Raw genomic sequence first — 20,713 nt, forward strand, 5'->3', positions numbered from 1 at the left:
CATGTAAATTGTAATAATTACATTAAAAATGTATGCAAGTATTGGTAAAAACTAAATGAAACTGATATATTTATCCAGTCAGTCCTTAGTATTATTTTTCTAACTGTTCTGTCCAGTAGAAGGTGCTGTTTACAGTCAGAATGTTTTAAAAGGTCTGACAGGAACTTCTAGCTGTCTGTTCTCAAGCCTTTCTCTCTCCCAGCCCTTCAAACTAAACCATACTGAATGAATAAAGCTGCATAGTTGGTGCACAAGATCTTAATGACACACAGTCATTGATTACAGTGAACATTACAACTGCAGCACCTCAGAGACTTGAGCAAAACACTCACTGCAAAGCTCATTTCTGTTTTATATAGTGGATTATGATCTTTTGAAATCAATGTCTGACTGAACTACTTTACAACTGCAAGACTGTTTGATTGATTTGATATCAGATTGAATCTGTAATGTTTTTGCAGCATAAGGAACCACAGTCAGATGATTCTGTGAAATGTGCAAAACATGGACATAAAACATCAGCAAAGAGGAAGAACAATTGTGGGGTCTTGATGTATCCAAGTAGACAAATAAACAACTATAACACAATTCACATTAGTTTAAAAAAAAAATCAAATTTACTGTAGTACTGCACAGTATCTCCAGCATGTTGATTGAGCCCAGAGTGGATGAAGGACATCAGCACTAAAAGCAGAAGAAACACAGATATGAAGCACTTCCATTCATTCAACACAATGCAAATCACACACTGAAACATGTCTAGAGTTTATTCTACATGAACTGAAAGTGTTTTTCTGTTCTGATGCTCATCAGGTGAGAACTGATTTATTCTCCAGCATTTAACATCATCACGCACAATGACATCACAGGACTCGTGAACTGATACGAGAGTCGATTCACTGATGATTCACTGATGCTCAACAACAGAGAAGCAGTTTGAACCACTGAGCTTCACAACATTCAATATATGATGTTCTTTTCATCAATAATGCAATGTCAGACTGTGGTTTTCAGTAGTGCTTCTGCAATGTAGTCCTTCGCTTGTTTCGTTTGTTTCTGAAGTTTATGCGTTTTGCTCCCTCTTCTTGTATTTTGCTTTTCTATTTCTATTTATCAATTTTATATAATGAAAGATACTATAAAAATGTATATAAATGAATTACATACATGTTAAAAGCAAATATTAACATTAATGTGATTACAGTTTTTTACGATTGCTTAAGCACAATTTTGAAAACAGGGCCCGGTTTGTCAAAACACTACACACAATTAACACAACCCTACAACAAAGTAGCACAACACTTCAGATCATTTGCAAAATGAAACACTTCATTCAAAACTTTAAATTAATTTAACAAAACCCAACTTTGACACCGTAAGGAACACACATGGTTCATACATTCTGATTCTGTTTGATTCATTTACACACTGCTGTGCTCAATCTTAAACACTTGTAACTTTTATACTTTTCTAATTATATAGTCTGGGTTTGATTTTTTCAGAGATATTGTTAGAGTAAAGTACATGAATATATATATATATATATATATATATATATATATATATATATATATATATATAAACACAAGATCAGTACTGCACATTTATGAAAATATTTATTTCTCACCACATTGTAAAACCATTCAATACATCAATGCCTTTCCAAAGGTTATATTTTGCACTGAAAATTAGAACATATTCTAAATATAATATATTACACAAACAAAAATATTTGTGGAGACAAAACACCAAAGCATCATCTCTTGGCCTAGCTGGATCTGGCCATAGCGCTTCATCCACATCTCAGGCGATGTCCTTTCACGCAAGACAGCGAGGGAAGAATCTTCTTGAAAGGTGAATCCATCCTTGCACAGATCCTGCATCAGTTCGGTCAGGCCTTCTCCATGGCTTGAATGAGGCATATCCTGACACAGGGCTGGAGATTGTAAACCTTCCATGCCAAAAAAACAAACAAACAAACAAACAAAAAAAACAAACAAAAAACTCCTCAATGGGTTTAAGGAAGGGACCGTATGGTGGGATGTATTGGAGTGAAAATTGTGGATGCTAGAAACCAGTTTTTTGACCAGGGCAGATAGGTGGAAATTTACATTGTCCCATATGACAATGTATCTCATCTGCTCTGCATCCATTTGGTCTTCTGCTGTGACAATTTTTTGCAGTCTGTCTAAAATGTGAATATGTGGGCCGTGTTGTAAGACCCTAAGTTGGCATGCAGGTGGAGGACCCCATTCTGTGTGATTGCAACATACATTGGGATGTTACCACCAAAGAAGTGACATTATGTTAGATTTCTGTGTCTAATGTAGAGAAGTGTGTTTAGTGTTGTGCAAAACAATGTGTGTAGTGTTTTGCAAAAAGTGTGAGGCTGAGAATGTGCTTATAGTTGTGCAGATCTAGCTTTGTGTTTTGCTCCTTGAGTGTAAGGTTTTGCTAATTGTGGGAAAATTTTAATTTTAGTGTGTAAGCAATCGTAAAAAACTGTAACATTTCACACACACGGTTCTTCACTGGAACAAAACAAGCTACAGAAGTCAAAACCAAATTAGGTCAAAGTATTTGAGACACAACATCACTTCCTGTTTGACTTAGACACCATCAAATGTGACTTTACAGTGGGCTGCAAAAAGTATTTGGACACTTAGACACTGGTTTCACAGACAGAGCTTAGATTAAGCCAGAATTAGCCCTTATTTCAATTAAGTAACTTTTATAAACGTGCCTTAGAAAATCACATATGCATCTTGAGACAAAACAATGACATATTTTTCAGATATGTTGGTGCAAGTTGCTTTTAGTTCAAACAGCTCAAACATGCATTTTAGACTGGGACAATGTTAAGCCTTGTCTATGAAACCGGGGGAGAGTGTTTTTTATACAGCACAGATTAAATGAATCAAACCCAGTTCAGTAAAGTGAACCAGAAAGAGAAGCACCTGCAAGTGACCTGAATGCTTTTGATGTTCACAATGTAAATGGACTTTAAAAAAAGGACTCAGTCGAATCACAACAGTAAACTTCAATATATTGCAGATTTAATTATATATTTTTAAATGTGGCCTAAGATCATTTTCACACCTTTTATGTGTCTGAACGTCACTATTGAGTTTTACTCATATATTGTGTGGAGTAAAGTTGGAACAGGTGCAGCTGTTTTTTCTTGGGCAGAGCTGAAATTCATCTGCTGTGCATATAAGCTTTGAGGGAAGTCGGCTCGACGAGTTCTCTGTTCTGCTTCCTCGGCATTGTTACACGCATGTGAGCATGCTTCTAGCCAAGTGTGGGTGTCATTGCTGGATTAGCCTTTAAAACCTCCTCGTGTGGAGCACAAGTTGTTAGCGATAGGCCGGTAAATCTTCAGTTGCCCTTTTCCCCTTTTAAAGCAGACTGTTTGTAAGAAGTGGGAGGCCCTTTTTGTTTAATTACCCTTTTCTCCTGTTTACTGTTAAGAAGGGAGGTAAGACTTATGTGTTTTGTTTTGTTTTGTTTTGTTTTGTTATCTTTTCCAGGGAAGACCTCTAAAATTAGGCAGAACAACCCTCTTTTGTTTATTGTTTTGGCCGACCAAAACCCACTTTTTTTTCCTACATCAAAGAGAACTTAACCTTAATTTAAGAAATAAACATTTCCTCTCTGGTTCAACCTGTGATGCTGTGGTGTGTTTGTGGGAGCAGGAGACCCACCGGACTCCGGGCGACACACATTACCAAGTGACGCTCTCTGTGTTACGATCAAATGTTTGTTGGTACAGTTCGTAACACGTCTAATTTGAGTGCTCCAAGTGCTCTCGCCTCGGTTAGAAATAATTACATACGTCAACACAATAGATGATCTCAGTTCCCCCTAAAATGACACAAAAACAAACCATATTCAGACCACATTATTTTAATGTGGGTGTTGTTTGCTTGGGGTGCTCAAACATTTGTGTTGATGTATGAATTATTTCTAACCGAGGCGAGAGCACTTGGAGCGCTCAAATAAACTAGGTGTGAAAATGATCTTAAACCACATTTAAAAATGTATCAATATATTTGCAATGTATCAAAACAAGTAACATTTAAATAAATGTAGCACAAACTGTTTTCAATCAAGAGATTTCTCAAAATAGTTTATTAGCTTTGCAAAATATGAATGAACAAATATGTTTAATATGAAGACAAACTAATATGAAGTCTGACTGTCAAGCATTGGTGGAACATGAAACCTGTGGTTATTCTGTTTGACACCCTATCTGAACTGACTTCATACAACCACTAAAAATGAAGTTCAGACCAAGTGGTTAAAAATAACTGAAAGTGTTTTAGAAAAGAGAAGAAAAGCTTGAGCATCATTTCTTGGTAGATGCCACTTGGTTTGATAAATGTCCATATGACAATAAGTGGCCAAATACTTTTTGTAAATCGTTTTTTATAAGAAGGGCATGAGAATGAAAAGTGTTAGAAAAGCTGATTGTGTGATATAACTTTTTGACCTTTTTTCAAATAAAATATTTCCTGTATCATAAATCAATGACATTTTGCTTAAAAATAACAAAAAAAATTCTCTAAGGACAAAAAAGAACAATTGGAACAAACATATAACAAATGTTACAGGTTATAGCACTTTTAAAACTTTCTAGAATTTTCTGGAACTTTTTTCTTTTTCTTGGTATACATATACAAATATATATATATATATATATATATATATATATATATATATATATATAACCCTGTAAAGCCCACTGTTGCAGAATTGCAACATCACTTTCAACAATTTAAAAAAAAAGGCTTGCAAATGTTTTTTTCTCTCAAGACCACATTTACAATAGTTAATGGGATTCTATTGTTTGTCCTGACAATGCTATTGGATATAAGAAGTGTTTATAGGTCCGGTCATCTGGCCATGAAGTTTTTTGTGTGTTTATTACAATGTCTAGAACACAGATATATTTAGTTATTTTGGAAAACATTAATCAAAGTTGATTTAGAGACTGTTAAGTCCATGCTGTAATTCTACAACGTTGAGCCAGAGTGGTAGTCAAAATAGCCTGTGCTCCTACACATTATATAAGGACACTGCACTTCTCACATGGTCACAAATTGAAATTAAAACTGTTAGATTCATTGTAACTAAGTTCTAAGTGTGCTTTTCTGTTAAATTTGTACTTAGTTTAGCTTAGACCATAATTAAACACAGGAATAAACTGTATGTGGGATTTGAAACTCCATCATCCAGAGCAGTATCTGAAACTCCCTGTATCTTTGTAGTTTATTTGTTTTTTAACTTCTAAATGATCCTGAGATTTTTTTTTTTTTTATGAGTGTTGCTTTAGTAGCAGTTTATAGCATTAGGAGCTCTGAATGTTTTTGGAGGATATCTGTTGCATTGTTCTGGGACAGGTGTGAATGGTCTTGAACATGAACCTGTAAGTGCTCTAGGCGGATGCATGTGTTCCTTTAGTATGATAAGTAGAGGGCATAATAGGCCAGCCAGACAGTATTGTTTGAATGTAGTAGTGGAATTTTGATTAGCATTTGCATTGAAATTATAATACTTTGATGGATAATACTTAGATCTCTACCCTCGACACATGGTCTACCACCCTGTCTATTCTTTCAGTTTATCTACTACAGTATAAGACCCATGTATTATTCACCTATTTATTTTTTTACTTTTTCCATTTCAGAATGCCAAGATGTCATCGGACCACCATCCACTGGATGTACGCAAATACATGATTGCACATTTCACAGTAAAGACGAAGAGAGGATGCTGCAGACACTGCAATAACGGATACACAAATACACTGTGTAGCAAGTGCAATGTTCGCATGTGCTTCTCAGATGAAAAGAACTGTATTAGGGACTAAAAATGCAAAACACAGACTTCATTCAAACCACATTGAAAGTGATAGAAGAAAAAGTTTTATAAATACAAATTTTTCCAATATTTTTATTAATAAATGCTTATTCATAAAAAATATGATTGTTGTGTGATTATTACTCATGATATATACTGTTATGGGGCTATGTAAGCAATCAACCCTGCAAATTAATGCTTAAATGCTCTGTATATCTGTTCAGACAAAGTGAGCACAAATACAGAAATTCTGCTCCTAACTAGGCCCAACGTTGCAATATTACAACATTTCCCTAAAAAATTACTAAAAAGTAAAAAATCTGAAAAATCTTTAATTTCTACATCAGAGGTCTCCTAAAACAATATCTGAGTGGTCAAAAAAATGTTGCTCTTTTTTTTCTATATTTGGGTTTTACAGGGATATATATATATATATATATATATATATATATATATATATATATATATATATATATATATATATATATATCAGAGGTGTAAAAAGTACTCAAAAATGTTACTCAAGTGAAAGTACAAGTACTGAGTGAAAATTTTACTCAATTAAAAGTAAAAGTATCTGTCCAGAATCATACTCGAGTAAAAGTAAAAAAGTACTACATTAAAATTGTACTTGAGTATTAAAAAAGTAAAAGTAACAGCAAGAATGAAAACTAGAGATTCTTGTTTAAGCTTTTAATCTCTAAAAACATGAAGTGAATGAACCACATACAAAGTTTTATCCTCCTTTAGAACTGTTTGTGTTTAATTGTATTTAATTATCAAACTATAAGACTACTACCTAATGCCAGTATGCAACATGCTACTCAAAGTTGCAAAACCTCAGATTTAACTTAAGCAGAAGCTGATTTTCAAAATTGTGAGTGTCAAGCCTAGCTCTTTTGGGGCTAAAAATCAATCCTGCAGTGCCTGAAACACTGGTGTCTGAAACACAGGCCAGATATCCGTCCAACTCTTTGCTGGCTTCATGTGTTGTCTGTTTCAAAGAAGCGAAAAAATCTTCATCATCAGATGAACTGTTGGCCACGGGTGCTCTTGATTCTGTGGCTGATTTTTGACTTCCTCCATTTTCTTCCACTGACTGTTATACAGTGGGTACGGAAAGTATTCAGACCCCCTTAAATTTTTCACTCTTTGTTATATTGCAGCCATTTGCTAAAATCATTTTTTTGATTGACAGATTTATTAAAAAAGAAAAACTGAAATATCACATGGTCCTATAAGTATTCAGACCCTTTGCTCAGTATTTAGTAGAAGCACCCTTTTGATCTAATACAGCCATGAGTCTTTTTGGGAAAGATGCAACAAGTTTTTCACACCTGGATTTGGGGATCCTCTGCCATTCCTCCTTGCAGATCCTCTCCAGTTCTGTCAGGTTGGATGGTAAACGTTGGTGGACAGCCATTTTTAGGTCTCTCCAGAGATGCTCAATTGGGTTTAAGTCAGGGCTCTGGCTGGGCCATTCAAGAACAGTCACGGAGTTGTTGTGAAGCCGCTCCTTCGTTATTTTAGCTGTGTGCTTAGGGTCATTGTCTTGTTGGAAGGTAAACCTTTGGCCCAGTCTGAGGTCCTGAGCACTCTGGAGAAGGTTTTCGTCCAGGATATCCCTGTACTTGGCCGCATTCATCTTTCCCTCGATTGCAACCAGTCATCCTGTCCCTGCAGCTGAAAAACACCCCCACAGCATGATGCTGCCACCACCATGCTTCACTGTTGGGACTGTATTGGACAGGTGATGAGCAGTGCCTGGTTTTCTCCATACATACCCCTTAGAATTAAGGCCAAAAAGTTCTATCTTGGTCTAATCAGACCAGAGAATCTTATTTCTCACCATCTTGGCAAACTCCATGCGGGCTTTCATGTGTCTTGCACTGAGGAGAGGTTTCCGTCGGGCCACTCTGCCATAAAGCCCCGACTGGTGGAGGGCTGCAGTGATGGTTGACTTTCTACAACTTTCTCCCATCTCCCGACTGCATCTCTGGAGCTCAGCCACAGTGATCTTTGGGTTCTTCTTTACCTCTCTCACCAAGGCTCTTCTCCCCCGATAGCTCAGTTTGGCCGGAAGGCCAGCTCTAGGAAGGGTTCTGGTCGTCCCAAACGTCTTCCATTTAAGGATTATGGAGGCCACTGTGCTCTTAGGAACCTTAAGTGCAGCAGAAATTTTTTTGCAACCTTGGCCAGATCTGTGCCTTGCCACAATTCTGTCTCTGAGCTCTTCAGGAAGTTCCTTTGACCTCATGATTCTCATTTGCTCTGACATGCACTGTGAGCTGTAAGGTCTTATATAGACAGGTGTGTGGCTTTCCTAATCAAGTCCAATCAGTATAATCAAACACAGCTAGACTCAAACGAAGGTGTAGAACCATCTCAAGGATGATCAGAAGAAATGGACAGCACCTGAGTTAAATATATGAGTGTCAAAGCAAAGGGTCTGAATACTTAGGACCATGTGATATTTCAGTTTTTCTTTTTAATAAATCTGCAAAAATGTCAACAATTCTGTGTTTTTCTGTCAATATGGGGTGCTGTGTGTACATTAATGAGGAAAAAATGAACTTAAATGATTTTAGCAAATGGCTGCAATATAACAAAGAGTGAAAAATTTAAGGGGGTCTGTAATTTCCAGGTCAACAAAGAGCTTAGAACCCAAGAGGCGACACTCTGATACTTTTTAGGCAACAGTCACTAGATGGCGCTCCGGTAGCGCGGCCACCATTATGGGGTGAAAATACTAACTGGACCATTGAATCCTTCACATCTTACGCACCCAAAATCGGTGAATTTCACTGCCAAATCAGAAGCACAGTAGAACAGTTTTTTAAATTAAGTCACCAGTAAATTGTATGATCCTACAGTAAATGTTGTATTGTCTTATATACGTTTTATTTTACCAGTTGTGGAATCCAACCATTCATCCATCTGAGGTAACGTAGTTAGCCTACTTTATTGAGCATTTTCATTTTATGAAACTTTACACATTTATTAATAGTAAATTAATAATTAATTAATTTAAGATCATCATATTTGCAGACATAGTGGAGTAATAATAATAATATCTAGATCTGAACTGAAATAAGCTATATTGTACGTTTTAATGGATCACGCTACAAACATAATGATCTTATGATCTGCTGTGTCCATTATCGCATAATTCCCACTTTTGGACACTTTTGCTTCAATGGACATTAGACAACACTGCAAAATCAAGCTGTTATATTCATATATTTATTGTCCAACATTCCCAATTTTTCTGATGCATGTCATAATTTAATTTCATATGTCGGTATTAATTCAGTGTTTATAAGTCTAATACTAATACTAGATCTTTTAAAGAGTTTTAACCCAAACTGACTGAGAGCAAAAAGTTTTTGTGAAAACTTGTGTTTTTTTTTTGTTTTTTTTTAACAAAGCAGCTGATATTGCCATAGAAACTAGTGGACTGCCAAGTCGCCTTCACCCCAAAATGGTGGAAATACAAGGCCGCTGCTGGACGCAGGTGTTGCAATGGAACATTCTGTTGAGTGTCGCTTCTTGTGTATATTCTTTGAGGTCAAGGTGCTGTGCATTGTGGTAATTGATGCAACATGACGTCACTTCCAAAGGACCAACGAACATGTCTGACCAATTTCATGGAATGTGAAAATGAATCTCATTGAATAAATAACCTTTAAATTAAACTGGTCATCAGCGCAATTCAATTGGTTTGGTAATAGCAAAAGAAAATAGAATGAAGTGATCTCCAAAAAATAAGTACTTTTTGACTGTAAATAAAATTGTAAGGAGTAAAAAGTACTCTTTTTTCTCAAAAAATGTAATCAAGTAAAAGTAAAAGTATTGATTTTTAAATGTACTCAAGTAAAGTAAAAATCCCCAAAAATAATACTTAAGTACAGTAATCAAGTAAAATTACTCAAGTACTTTACACCTCTGATATATATATATATATATATATATATGAGAGCGAGAGAGAGAAAGAGAAAGCTTTATGAGCACCAAAAAGGACCAAATGAGATTTCAGCAATCACATTAAAGAATAGGAAGTGTGGCTTTAGAAGAATCTTCACTAGAAAAAAAGTGCAGAATGACACTCCAAATACAAATTATTGGACAGTTCCAGTTTCTTGGAGCAGAAATCAATGGAAGAAAGAAAGAATAAATTAAAATTATGGAAGAATAAATTGAATCTGTTGGATCAAGTGATATAAACAAAGCTTTTTAAGGTGCTGAAGATTAATGATGAATGTGTCAGGAGGGGATGCCCTGAATGCCATATGATGCCCTGAATGAACTTTTTGATATCACAAAAGTAAACGGCAAATGGTGCGATCAAAGTGATGGAGAAAATGTATGCTGCAGGAACAAACACAAACTGCATCTTCGATTTAATCTAAGCAATAAGCAGTGATGTTCAGTACACTGTACAAATATTAAAACATTTGTGAGCTCTTTCTTGTAATAATATGTGCAATATGCATATTAAATAAAGTTCCAAATGCCAAAAACATTTTTTTTTATTATTATTTCGGGGTGACCTTTTCTAAAAGGATATTGAAATAAAAGTTAATTTCTTTGTTTTAGGCAAAAGTTCATCGAAATGAACAGGAAAACAAAGTTGTATTAAAGTTATAACTTTAGTGTTCAATCGCTGTTCTCAAGCTCTCTGAGCCTCTGATGGAGAGTTTATTTAAAGATACAGAAACACACAACACTAACTCATATTAACACAAATACAGGGTTAACATTTTCACATGCATTATCACACAGATAACTGAAACAATGTATTAAAAAAGGAGAAAAACTAAACAGAAGATGTTATAAAATATGATCAAATACTCACAGATGAGAAGCAATGCACTGGACCCCATACTGTCACATTATCGACTGTTTTCTGTGTGTGACACCAGACACTTCCTGTGTTTGAAAGAAGTGATGAGGGAGGAGGAGACAAAACTACTCAGAACTGCAGAACTGCAGGGAGAAAGAAAAGAGATATCCATTCTAAGATATTCTAAGATAGAAATAAGATAACTTATTTAGTGTGCTCAAGTAGTTATAACTCTGTTCATCTTGAAAAATCATATTTTAAAGAAGTTCTAACGGTGACTGTTCTCACACTGTGTTATTTTGTTCGTTCAGTCACACCACAGATAGACAATAGCCCTGTCCAAATACCCACACTAGCAGTCTTGGCCATTTGAGACTGCGTACACGCGACAGGAAGTAAGTGAGCAAGACTGTCCCATGTCTTAAAAATGCCCAAGTGCAGTGCCCTAACACACACTAAAACCACACTATCTTGCGTATCCCATCATGCATTATGTTCGGGAACTCACATGCCCCGAAATCGCGAGATGTCAAGGAAAGCATTGTAAGTTAAATTAATTATTTATTACATAGGCTATAATTTGGTAGTAAAATATAAAGTGTTGCACATATTATTGATGCAAAGATGGGTAGGCTGTGTGCATTTTGTATGTCATTTGCAACTGCTTTTTATCACTGAAAGAAGCTCCACAATTTTAATATTGTGTCTTCTGTTAGTTACATAACGACCACTGAACAGACATTTAGAAGTGTATTTTAAAATGCAAAGCACTGAAAATAATAATAATAAAAAAGCTCTGTTAACACTTGCATTTTTTTGCAAGACTGTAAGTGTGTCCCATCGGGTAATCAAAAGTTCTACACACACTTGCGGTCTTCACGCCTACTTGAGCACTTGAGCCAAATACAGGAAATACGTCATATAAGTAGGCAAGTGGTCAAGTGCAAAGACCGCAAATGTGGGTATTTGGACAGGGCTAGAGTGATTACAAAGTGAAATCACCACATGACACCTAATGTAGGTCTACTCATGTAAGGCCTGCTCTACATCATTATCTACATTATCAGATAATGAAATATATAGTTTTTAAACCATAAATGTAAGTTCAGTTTCATAAAACCTAAGAAGTTGCTGCTTTTTTTTTTTTTTTTTTTTTTTTTTTTTTTACTGTAAAGTGCTGCTAGTTTTTTTTTTAATGTATTTATTACTGGTATTTTTTATAGTGTGTGCACCTGAAAAAAAAGCCACCAACTTCTGTATTTTCTTAATGTGTCATTATTATTTTGGGAACTCGTCAAAGACATTTTCTGTTCCCCAGCACCTCCGTAGGGCTTTTAGAATAACAGATGGATCTAAACAAATGGTTGGAGTAATGGAAGCTACTAACCCTAACATAAGGGAGCTATGACTTTTTGTGTTAAAAAGAAAAAGTTGACAGGGCCCTGGAAAGATGAGTCCTGACCTTTTAAAAAGCTGTGTTTAATTAATGTGTGTTAACAGACCCTGTATCAATTGAACATACAGGCTCCTGTTGACCAGCGATCTGCAAAGTCGAGTAGTTCACAACACGATTGTGTTCTTTGCTGCTAATAAAGTGGATGCTTTTGAAATAGCTTGTTTGTTTAGGTTTTCTGGTAAGCTTGTTTTACAGGAGGATTGACTATAATAACTTTATAAAATAAACAAATAATCTTTTGTTAGTGTATCTGTCATTATAATGTGTTTATGCTGCATGAGAAAGGTTAGTTACTGTCCTTGATTCTGATTGGTCAATAGCTGTGTTTTATTCACCCAATGGTTCTGTGTATCACTACACAACACAATTCCTTATGTATTATTCAATATATTGTAATATATTTTAATATAAAATTATATTTAATAGAAATTTATTTTTCTGTCTATTTTCAAATATACTGTTAAATCATGTAATATATTGATCATTCATTTATAGGGAAATATATTTTCTTTCCATAAGGGTACTGACTGACACACTCATAAAAACAGTCTTTGCCTCCATCTAATGGCATAATAATGTAACTTCTGTTGCTGTTCATGGTCAGGGAGTATATTTTCTGGCGGAAGGAAGGCTCATAGTAAGAGTTTACTTCATGAAAGTTGCATTGTTACTTTTGGTTTTAATATTTGTATTGTGCGGTAACCGTTTTATAAAAGCAATAAGGTACTTGAGGCTAGTGCTGTATCGTGCATAAGTCATGGCTGAAGGGGTTGCAGGAACTCTGCTTCGCATCATACCTAACAACACGATATATCTTATTCACAATATATCACAGCCTCTCGTACCTTATTGCTTACTTAAATTCTAGCAAAATTCAACTGCTTTGCTGTCACCAAAGTGATTTTGATGCATCACCATATTACACCTTGAAGACTTTGCAGCAATTTGTCAACATTTGAAGCCCATTGTGAAAGAAAGTAAACAAAGAAATTCATTATAAGATATTTCACTTCACTTTTACTTTCAAATTATCAGACTCAATATGAACTCATATGTACAAATTAACATGAATAACTTATTTTTGTGTGGGTGTGAACATTCACGAGGCACTTAAATCTCTTAATAAATATTTTTATTAACACATGCTCTTTAAAACCCTGTTTAAAAAATGAAATGAAATGTGGAGGATTTTAACTGTGACAATATGATTAACTGGCCAGTTTACGGTCAGGATGCGACAGAAAGCAACCATTAAAGACGGAATTGTATAACGTGATATTATGTCCCAAAGTTGTGTACTCTTCTGCTACACACTCAGAATTATGTACTTTTTTTTCACAAAAAGAGTACACACTTTTAGGTTGTAGTATAAGCAAGGCGAACTGGGACGCAGCACCAGTGCCGAATTTGTGTTTGGTGCATCACTTAAATTGTTCTGTAATATGTGTCTCTTAAATATCCGCATAGTTCCTTAACCAGAGTTCAATCCCATACTGTCACACAATGTCGATAACGTGATTTTGATTCATATTATTGGATAGACCGATAATTGGCCAAAATAAGATGCGAAACATGTTCATTTCTTTTCTAAAATGAGGGTAGTTTAGAAGTGAGAAGTGGTGCTTCGTCCAGGCCTTCCTGAATACCGACAAGATTACTGAAAAAGGGAAGTCAGTGAAAATTACACAGACATTCTGTGAATCTTTGCTCTTGTGATAGTATTTTGAGGTTTATGAAACTAAAGATGCTGAAAAAGCATAAATGTTTCCCCTATATGGTTAAGCAGAAACAGCAGAAGTCAAACCACAGCTGAGTTCAACAAAAGATGCTCTCTGTCATTTTCTTACTAAAGCAGCTAAAGTTAACAGTGCACAAATGACAATACATCTTCAATGATGAGCTAAAAGAAGCCACCCATGTTCTCTGAAAACTTAAACCCACAATATAAGAACAGCTGTTTATAGAAACAACCAGCAAAATGCTTTGATTCTGCTGCAAGGTACTGCTAAACCACCAGAGAGAAACATCTGATCTCGCAATGACGACATTATTTATAGGGCTGCCTACGTTTTTATTTTTATTTGTATGGTTATTAAACCTCTCTCTCTCTCTAGACTATATACAAAGGTAAAACTACATAATACAATGCTAAAAGAGGCAAAATCTTATGGCCTTTGTGGAAACAGTGTCGTTTTGAACTGAGTTATAAAACACATCTGTAAGTTGTCTCAGGAAGTTACAGACAGATGTGGCGTGTGCTTCAAGCTGCCCAAACAATTACTTTTCAATGAAACACTCCACAAGTCCCTCAGCGATCTTTCTTTCATTAAAGCCACTGTCAAAGTGCTAATTCAACACATGAAGGAAAAACTTGTGAATGTGTATGATGTGTATGTTGTCTACCACTTCAATTTTGCTTCAAACATGAGCAGAGAAAACACGCGATTGACGCGACAAAATCGGCCAAGAAGAAAGCAGCTAAACGCAACTTTTTTATCTTTTATAAGGTACTTAAATCCTGGATACTCTCCTTACAACCAGCAACTCCAAAGTTTCAATTTTCATTTGTATGATAGGCCTATTATCCTGATTTTGTAACCTGCAATTGTACTCTCAGTTCAGTGGTGTATTAAAATGAGTAGGCAAAGTCCTCATTTATGTCCCTGTTACACAATTTTAAGTTAACATTACATAAAAAGAGAGACCAAATACAATTCTATTTTGTATTTTTACACTATGTAATGTTCTATTTATTAAAATGAAGTATAAATTTCATCAAGTTAGTGTCTTTACTCATTTTTACATTTATTACAAAATAATAACTAAAGGCAGTAAAAATTTAAACAATATATATTATTTTTATACTAATATTCAGCTTTTCTTTTTTCATTTTCAGCAGTCATCAAGCTTGTACACACTGCCAACGGCCACAGATACGAAGATGTAGGCTACCTTTAATTTCACCACGCTGATTACTCACTAAAACCCCCCGCAGTCATCATGTTTTCAGGCAATTTCGAGTTTGATTTTTTGACATGACACAAAGTGGTGATATCTAAGTGACAGTTGTTTACTAACTTTTTAATTAGTCTTCCCATTAACGCCATCATGCAGTGCGTTCCAAACGGGATATATTGCCCTCCGAAGGGCACTTCAGAGTGAAAACAATCATGGCCGCCATATTGAAGGGTTGTTCCAAACCGAAGTGCTCAAAACTGGCCACTTCAAAGGGCAGGGAAGTTGTTTGATGTCCTTCGGAATGAAGGATTTTGAAGGGTACAACTGATGTTTCACATACAGACACTTTGGGCCCCCATGATCCTTTGCACAGACTCCTACAACATTCATCCCTTAGGAAGTTGTTTGATGTCACAGAATAGGTGAAAACAAGACGGGATTTATCGCACAAACCAATCATGTCCAATCATAAGATCATATCCAATCATAGTTAGGAGTTTGATTTTACCTATAAGGCACGGTTGTGAACCGAGCTCTGGCGCGAACTCCCCCACTGGCCTGCACTCAATTGCCCTTAAAGGTGCTAAAGAGGATGTTTTGTTTTATACATTTTTCAATATTACTTGAAACGTCTTTACTAACGATAAAATACTATTTATTATGCACTGAAAGGAATAAAATTAATATACATCATCTGTGCCAAGGTAGGGCCTTAAAAACTCAGCCAATCATTTATGCGATGATTGGCCTCTGGCTTGTCAATCACTGCCGGACATTCCTTGTGAGAGACTGCATTGGCTCTCTGGCTTGTCACATGCCATGCGTTCCTTGTGAGAGCGGCTGCGCGCTCCAGTAACTTTCCACACTCTACAGGCGCTGCATGCAATGTTTTTGTCGGGAGACAGGAATAACAACTGCAGATTATGAGTTACCTGCGGTGAGTCCAACATAATGAATCCACTAACACGATACAGCGAATGCCGGTGGTAAACACTCGTGTTTTCCAATACTCGTGCACAAGTTTTGGGAGGCGTTCCCTTGAAAGGAGGGGGGGGTTGTTCATACGCATGCGCTCATTTCAAATACTCAGTAACAGTCTTTGGTTTCTCAGTCGACGAAAAGATCCTCTTTATCACCTTTAACGTTCAAGGCCGGAGCATGCTTACATCATATACGATGCAACTTTTTGAATGAAAGAAATGCACTTTCGCTAAGATACTGCCTAATATATTTATCATTATGTCATGCAGCGATTTTCTCTTGCAAGTATCAGAGGATTATTATGAAGGCAGCTGACGTTAAAGTCAGCATGAAATCAAAATTGACGCTATTTACTTTGTTAGTGCATATATTACTAGTCTTGTGGTGAACAATTAATCCGTGCAAGTTAATACACAGAAAAAAATTGTTTGTCGTGGTAATCTTTAATCAAAATCTGAAAAGTGACTTCCGGTCTGGAATGGCGTTCCTTCTCTGATGACGTCAGTTTGACGGCTTGGGCTGAAAATGCTTAAACCACTCCCCTACAACCGTTAGTCTGCTATGAGCGAGAGATGGAGAGGAGGAGCGGTATGGAAAGCCTTTTAACATTTAAAAGTTAAGTTCGACTCTCCGGAATTAACGTTGTAGATATCACCGACGTCTTTCTGACTAGTCGGAATTACATTTTGGATAGTCGGAATTGTCATTCGAGATATCTGTAACGTAATTGTGACTAGTCGAAACGACAGATAGAGATATCTGTAATGCAGTTTTGACTAGGCAAAACTGAATTACAGATATCTGCAATGACGTCATTGAAAACGACATTCAACTCGTCACACATCTTAAATGACAATTGCAGATATCCGTAATTCAGTTTTGCCTAGGCAGAATGAAGGTTAAAGATATCTCAAACGTCATTATGACTAGTGATTATGGCATGGTGCCAATCAGTGCTAATTGCGAGTTAACAGGTGCGATTTGAATGATTAGAACAACAACACGCTCTGCTCCCGCCTAAAAGTGCCGGCCTAATTTGCATAAAGATATCTGCAATGTCATTTCGCCTAGTCAAAACTCTAATTCGAGATATCTGCAATTACATTTTGACTAGGCGGAATGAAAGTTACAGATATCTCAAATTTCAGATATCTCTAATCAAAATTCATTTCAAGATATCCATAACTTGATAATAGATATCTACAATTAAATTATGACTATCCCTAACTCCAGTTTGAGATATCTACAACGCCATTTTGACTAGTCATAATTCCAGTTACAGATATCTACAACGTCATTTCGCCTAGTCAAAACTTAATTTGAGATATCTGAAAAGGAACATGTAGATATCGTGAATTGAGTTGAATTAAAGATATCTTGAACTGGAGTTGTGACTAGTCAGAATCAAATTGTAGATATCTCAAACTGGAATTACAGATATCTACAATCCAGTTACAGATATCCGTAATTCACATAGTGGATATCTGCAACTGAATTGTAGATATCTGTAATGATAAACCCCATACAAATGAATGGCAAAAGTGATGTCATTTGTCCTAGGAAGAATGTCTTTGTGGATATCTGAAATGACAATTATGGATAGGAAGAACGTAGTTGCGGATATCCGAAATGTTCTTTTCGACGAGGCAAAACTGAAATACAGATATCCGCAACACATATCCAGTCTAGCTGTTAAATGTTAAACGGCTTGCCATAGTAGCGCTAAAGTAAAACCCTGCCCTCTATTCCGTTTCACTTGGAAATACGTCACAACACTGGAGAAACGTCATTTGCAACTTCTGGTTCACTGGGACTTTAAATTTCTGTCCATCAATAAGGTGAGAAGCAGACCCGTTATAAACCCAAATACACTCGAATTAATTATATTATTGATAAATGTACTATCAGAGTAGTAATAAAGATCTTTGCCATCATAACGATGACAGTAGTGCACACAAAAGTAGTAAGTGTTCCGTGCTCTGGGACGGTTAGCGCTCACATGGCATGCGAACCGCGCTCTGGCACCACCTCTTCCAAGCGGGCAGGGCCGGCTAAATCACACTTGTCAAACGAACCGTTTTTTGGGGGTCAAATGCATTCGGGCACAGTTCAGAGTGCCTAGTGTGAGTACACCCTCAGTTACCCCCGCTAAATCCACTGCACGCTTATGGGGCTTTGTTTCTATAGAGATGAAGGTAGGCACAGACTCCCCGCTGTAACTTCACCTGCGGGTGTCGCGGTTTGACAATGTGTCTTTAGAAAAACGAGTGACATTTACACTTTTTAATGTCAAGTTTAGTAACATTTGCGTTGTTTTATTTTTCTAATATCGATTATTTTCTCATCCAGTTTCTTTGAGGAGGCACTGCCTCCCTTGCTTCCTCGGAGGAAACGCCCCGTCTCAGTTGTATTTAGCCCTGGCATTGATTATGTATGTTCTTAGCAATGCAATGCAATGCAATAATAATAATAATAATAAACAGCTAAATGCAAGAGAATGGGCCCAAGTGTCGGCGAGCTCATCATCGACTGTGTCCGCATCTAAGGAGAGGAGCGTGTGTCCCTCACCGCCCTGAATTTCAACATACATGTTTGTTTGCTCATACCAGTAAACTAAAACTATTCTGTTGCTGAAAACTATTCTTCAAGACAAAATAAAGCCACCCATTAAAAGTAGGCCTAGCGGCATTAAATAACACTACATGACAGGAGGGTTGTCATTGCAGAAAGGGGGTTGGGTTTGGAGTATGGAGGGAAGATCACTGATTGGCTGGGAATGTGTTCAGACTTCAGCCAATAGGAGACTGGCACGCTTTCATTTAAAAGTCATCTCACAACGGTTAATAGCATTATTGCTTTTGGTAGTCGAAAACAAACTATAAGCTGTAATGAGTGGACGAGGAAAAACCGGTGGTAAGGCTCGCGCCAAAGCCAAGAGTCGCTCTTCCAGGGCGGGACTGCAATTCCCCGTCGGCCGTGTTCACAGGCTTCTCCGCAAAGGCAATTATGCCCAGCGTGTTGGTGCCGGTGCTCCGGTTTATTTGGCCGCTGTGCTCGAGTATCTCACTGCTGAGATCCTGGAGTTGGCTGGAAACGCCGCTCGCGACAACAAGAAGACCCGTATTATTCCTCGTCACCTGCAGCTGGCGGTGCGCAATGACGAGGAGTTGAACAAGCTTCTGGGTGGTGTGACCATCGCTCAGGGTGGTGTGCTGCCCAACATTCAGGCCGTGCTGCTGCCCAAGAAAACCGAGAAAACAGCGAAGACCAAATAAACTGACAAGAGGTTCTCCTAAAACAAAAGGCTCTTTTAAGAGCCACCCAATTTCTCCTTGAGAGAGTGATTTCTTTACTCCAATCACTATTTAAGTTGATACCAGCATACAATGAAATACGTTGTTGTACTTTTTTCATTATGTATAAATGGTTTTATTAACGTCATGAGATTTGCAAGTTCCAAGTATGGGTTTTTCCTGGCATTTTTCATCCTGGACTTTTATTTTGTTTTTTTTTATTACATAGGTTCTTTAGAAAATTAATAATAACTAACATCATTATAGGCACATAACCTCCAAAAATCATATTTTCCCACCTCAGGCATTAAAGACCTTTTTATTATTAATAATATTATCAGATTTAAATGCATTTTATTTTCAACCCTGTAGGGACAAAAAGGAATTGGTTTTATAAAGGTTTTACACAGAACTTGTTTGAACAAACATCTACCTACTGCTCGTGTCCCTCATAACAATTTAGTAACTACAAATGTATCATGATGATTTTCACATTTTCCCCCCAAAAGAATGAGAATGTTACGGGGTTGAAGATTGTAACCGGTTTGAAGGGAGACATTGCCTTCACTTTTATATTTTTAATTTTGTCTCTCTCTCATATTGTGCCCTTCTTTCTGGGTCAAAATATCTGCATGTCTTTCTGCTGCTGATGTTGTTGTCATTTTAAGCAAAATGGCCACTGCTCCTTGTGCAGTGAGTAGACCATATGCCAACAATGAAATGCGTACATTTTATATACTTAAAATAAAAATCAAATTAAGATTAAAATAAAATTTTGAAAAAATTTCCATCTTCATTTTATGTGATGTGGTTGAGTTGTTAAGCGTCACAGTGGTGAGACGCAAAACATCACTTTCACCAAGATATGTCCATTTATGTATGCTTGCTCTACATTTTCACAAAGGTAAGTTAGAGATTTCTGTTTTCTAAAGTAGCAAACGTTATATCAACGCATTGTTTTGGATTATATGTGCTATGAAACAATAATCAATTAATGGAATTTAAACTGATCCCTTTAGTTAAATATGTCTATATTTTTTAGTTCTTACAATTTTGCTAAGGGTTTTTAAATTTTCAATTTATATAGTTAGGTATGACATTTTTCCTCAGTATCCATACTGGACAAAAAAATTCTGACTACTTTTTACAGCTGTGATCCTATGTTATTTAGCTAAAAACCTTTTCATGTCATTGCAGGTCATCCTGCTTAAAGATTATGGAGACTGAAGGTAACTGGACAACATCCCTACATCAGGACCACAGCACCAGTTTTCTATTAATCAAATCTAAAAGCAAATTAATGGAGGTGAATAATGGTTT

General features: G+C 36.4%; 2 protein-coding genes across 2 annotated transcripts in view; one reads left to right on the top strand and one right to left on the bottom strand.

Moving 5' to 3' along the window:
- Positions 1–10,817, bottom strand: part of LOC125265256 (Fc receptor-like protein 5) — a 33,130-nt gene extending 22,313 nt beyond the window's left edge. Inside the window, 2 exon segments of the mRNA XM_048185375.1 lie at positions 622–684; positions 10,718–10,817. Coding sequence (XP_048041332.1) covers positions 622–684; positions 10,718–10,745 — 91 coding nt within the window. The 5' untranslated portion in view covers positions 10,746–10,817.
- Positions 10,818–18,945: 8,128 nt separating this feature from the next.
- On the top strand, positions 18,946–20,025 carry LOC125264158 (histone H2A-like). The gene has a single exon (XM_048183373.1). It carries the CDS (start codon positions 18,989–18,991, stop codon positions 19,373–19,375), a length of 387 nt encoding a protein of 128 aa, XP_048039330.1. The 5' UTR covers positions 18,946–18,988; the 3' UTR covers positions 19,376–20,025.
- The last annotated feature ends 688 nt before the right edge of the window (positions 20,026–20,713 follow it).

The sequence above is a fragment of the Megalobrama amblycephala genome, linkage group LG3 (assembly GCF_018812025.1).
Source record: "Megalobrama amblycephala isolate DHTTF-2021 linkage group LG3, ASM1881202v1, whole genome shotgun sequence".
Classification (NCBI taxonomy): Eukaryota; Metazoa; Chordata; class Actinopteri; order Cypriniformes; family Xenocyprididae; genus Megalobrama; species Megalobrama amblycephala.

Bases quoted from the DNA above. Each gene is read 5' to 3' on its own strand.
- LOC125264158 (XM_048183373.1), top strand. From the start codon at position 18,989: ATGAGTGGACGAGGAAAAACCGGTGGTAAGGCTCGCGCCAAAGCCAAG.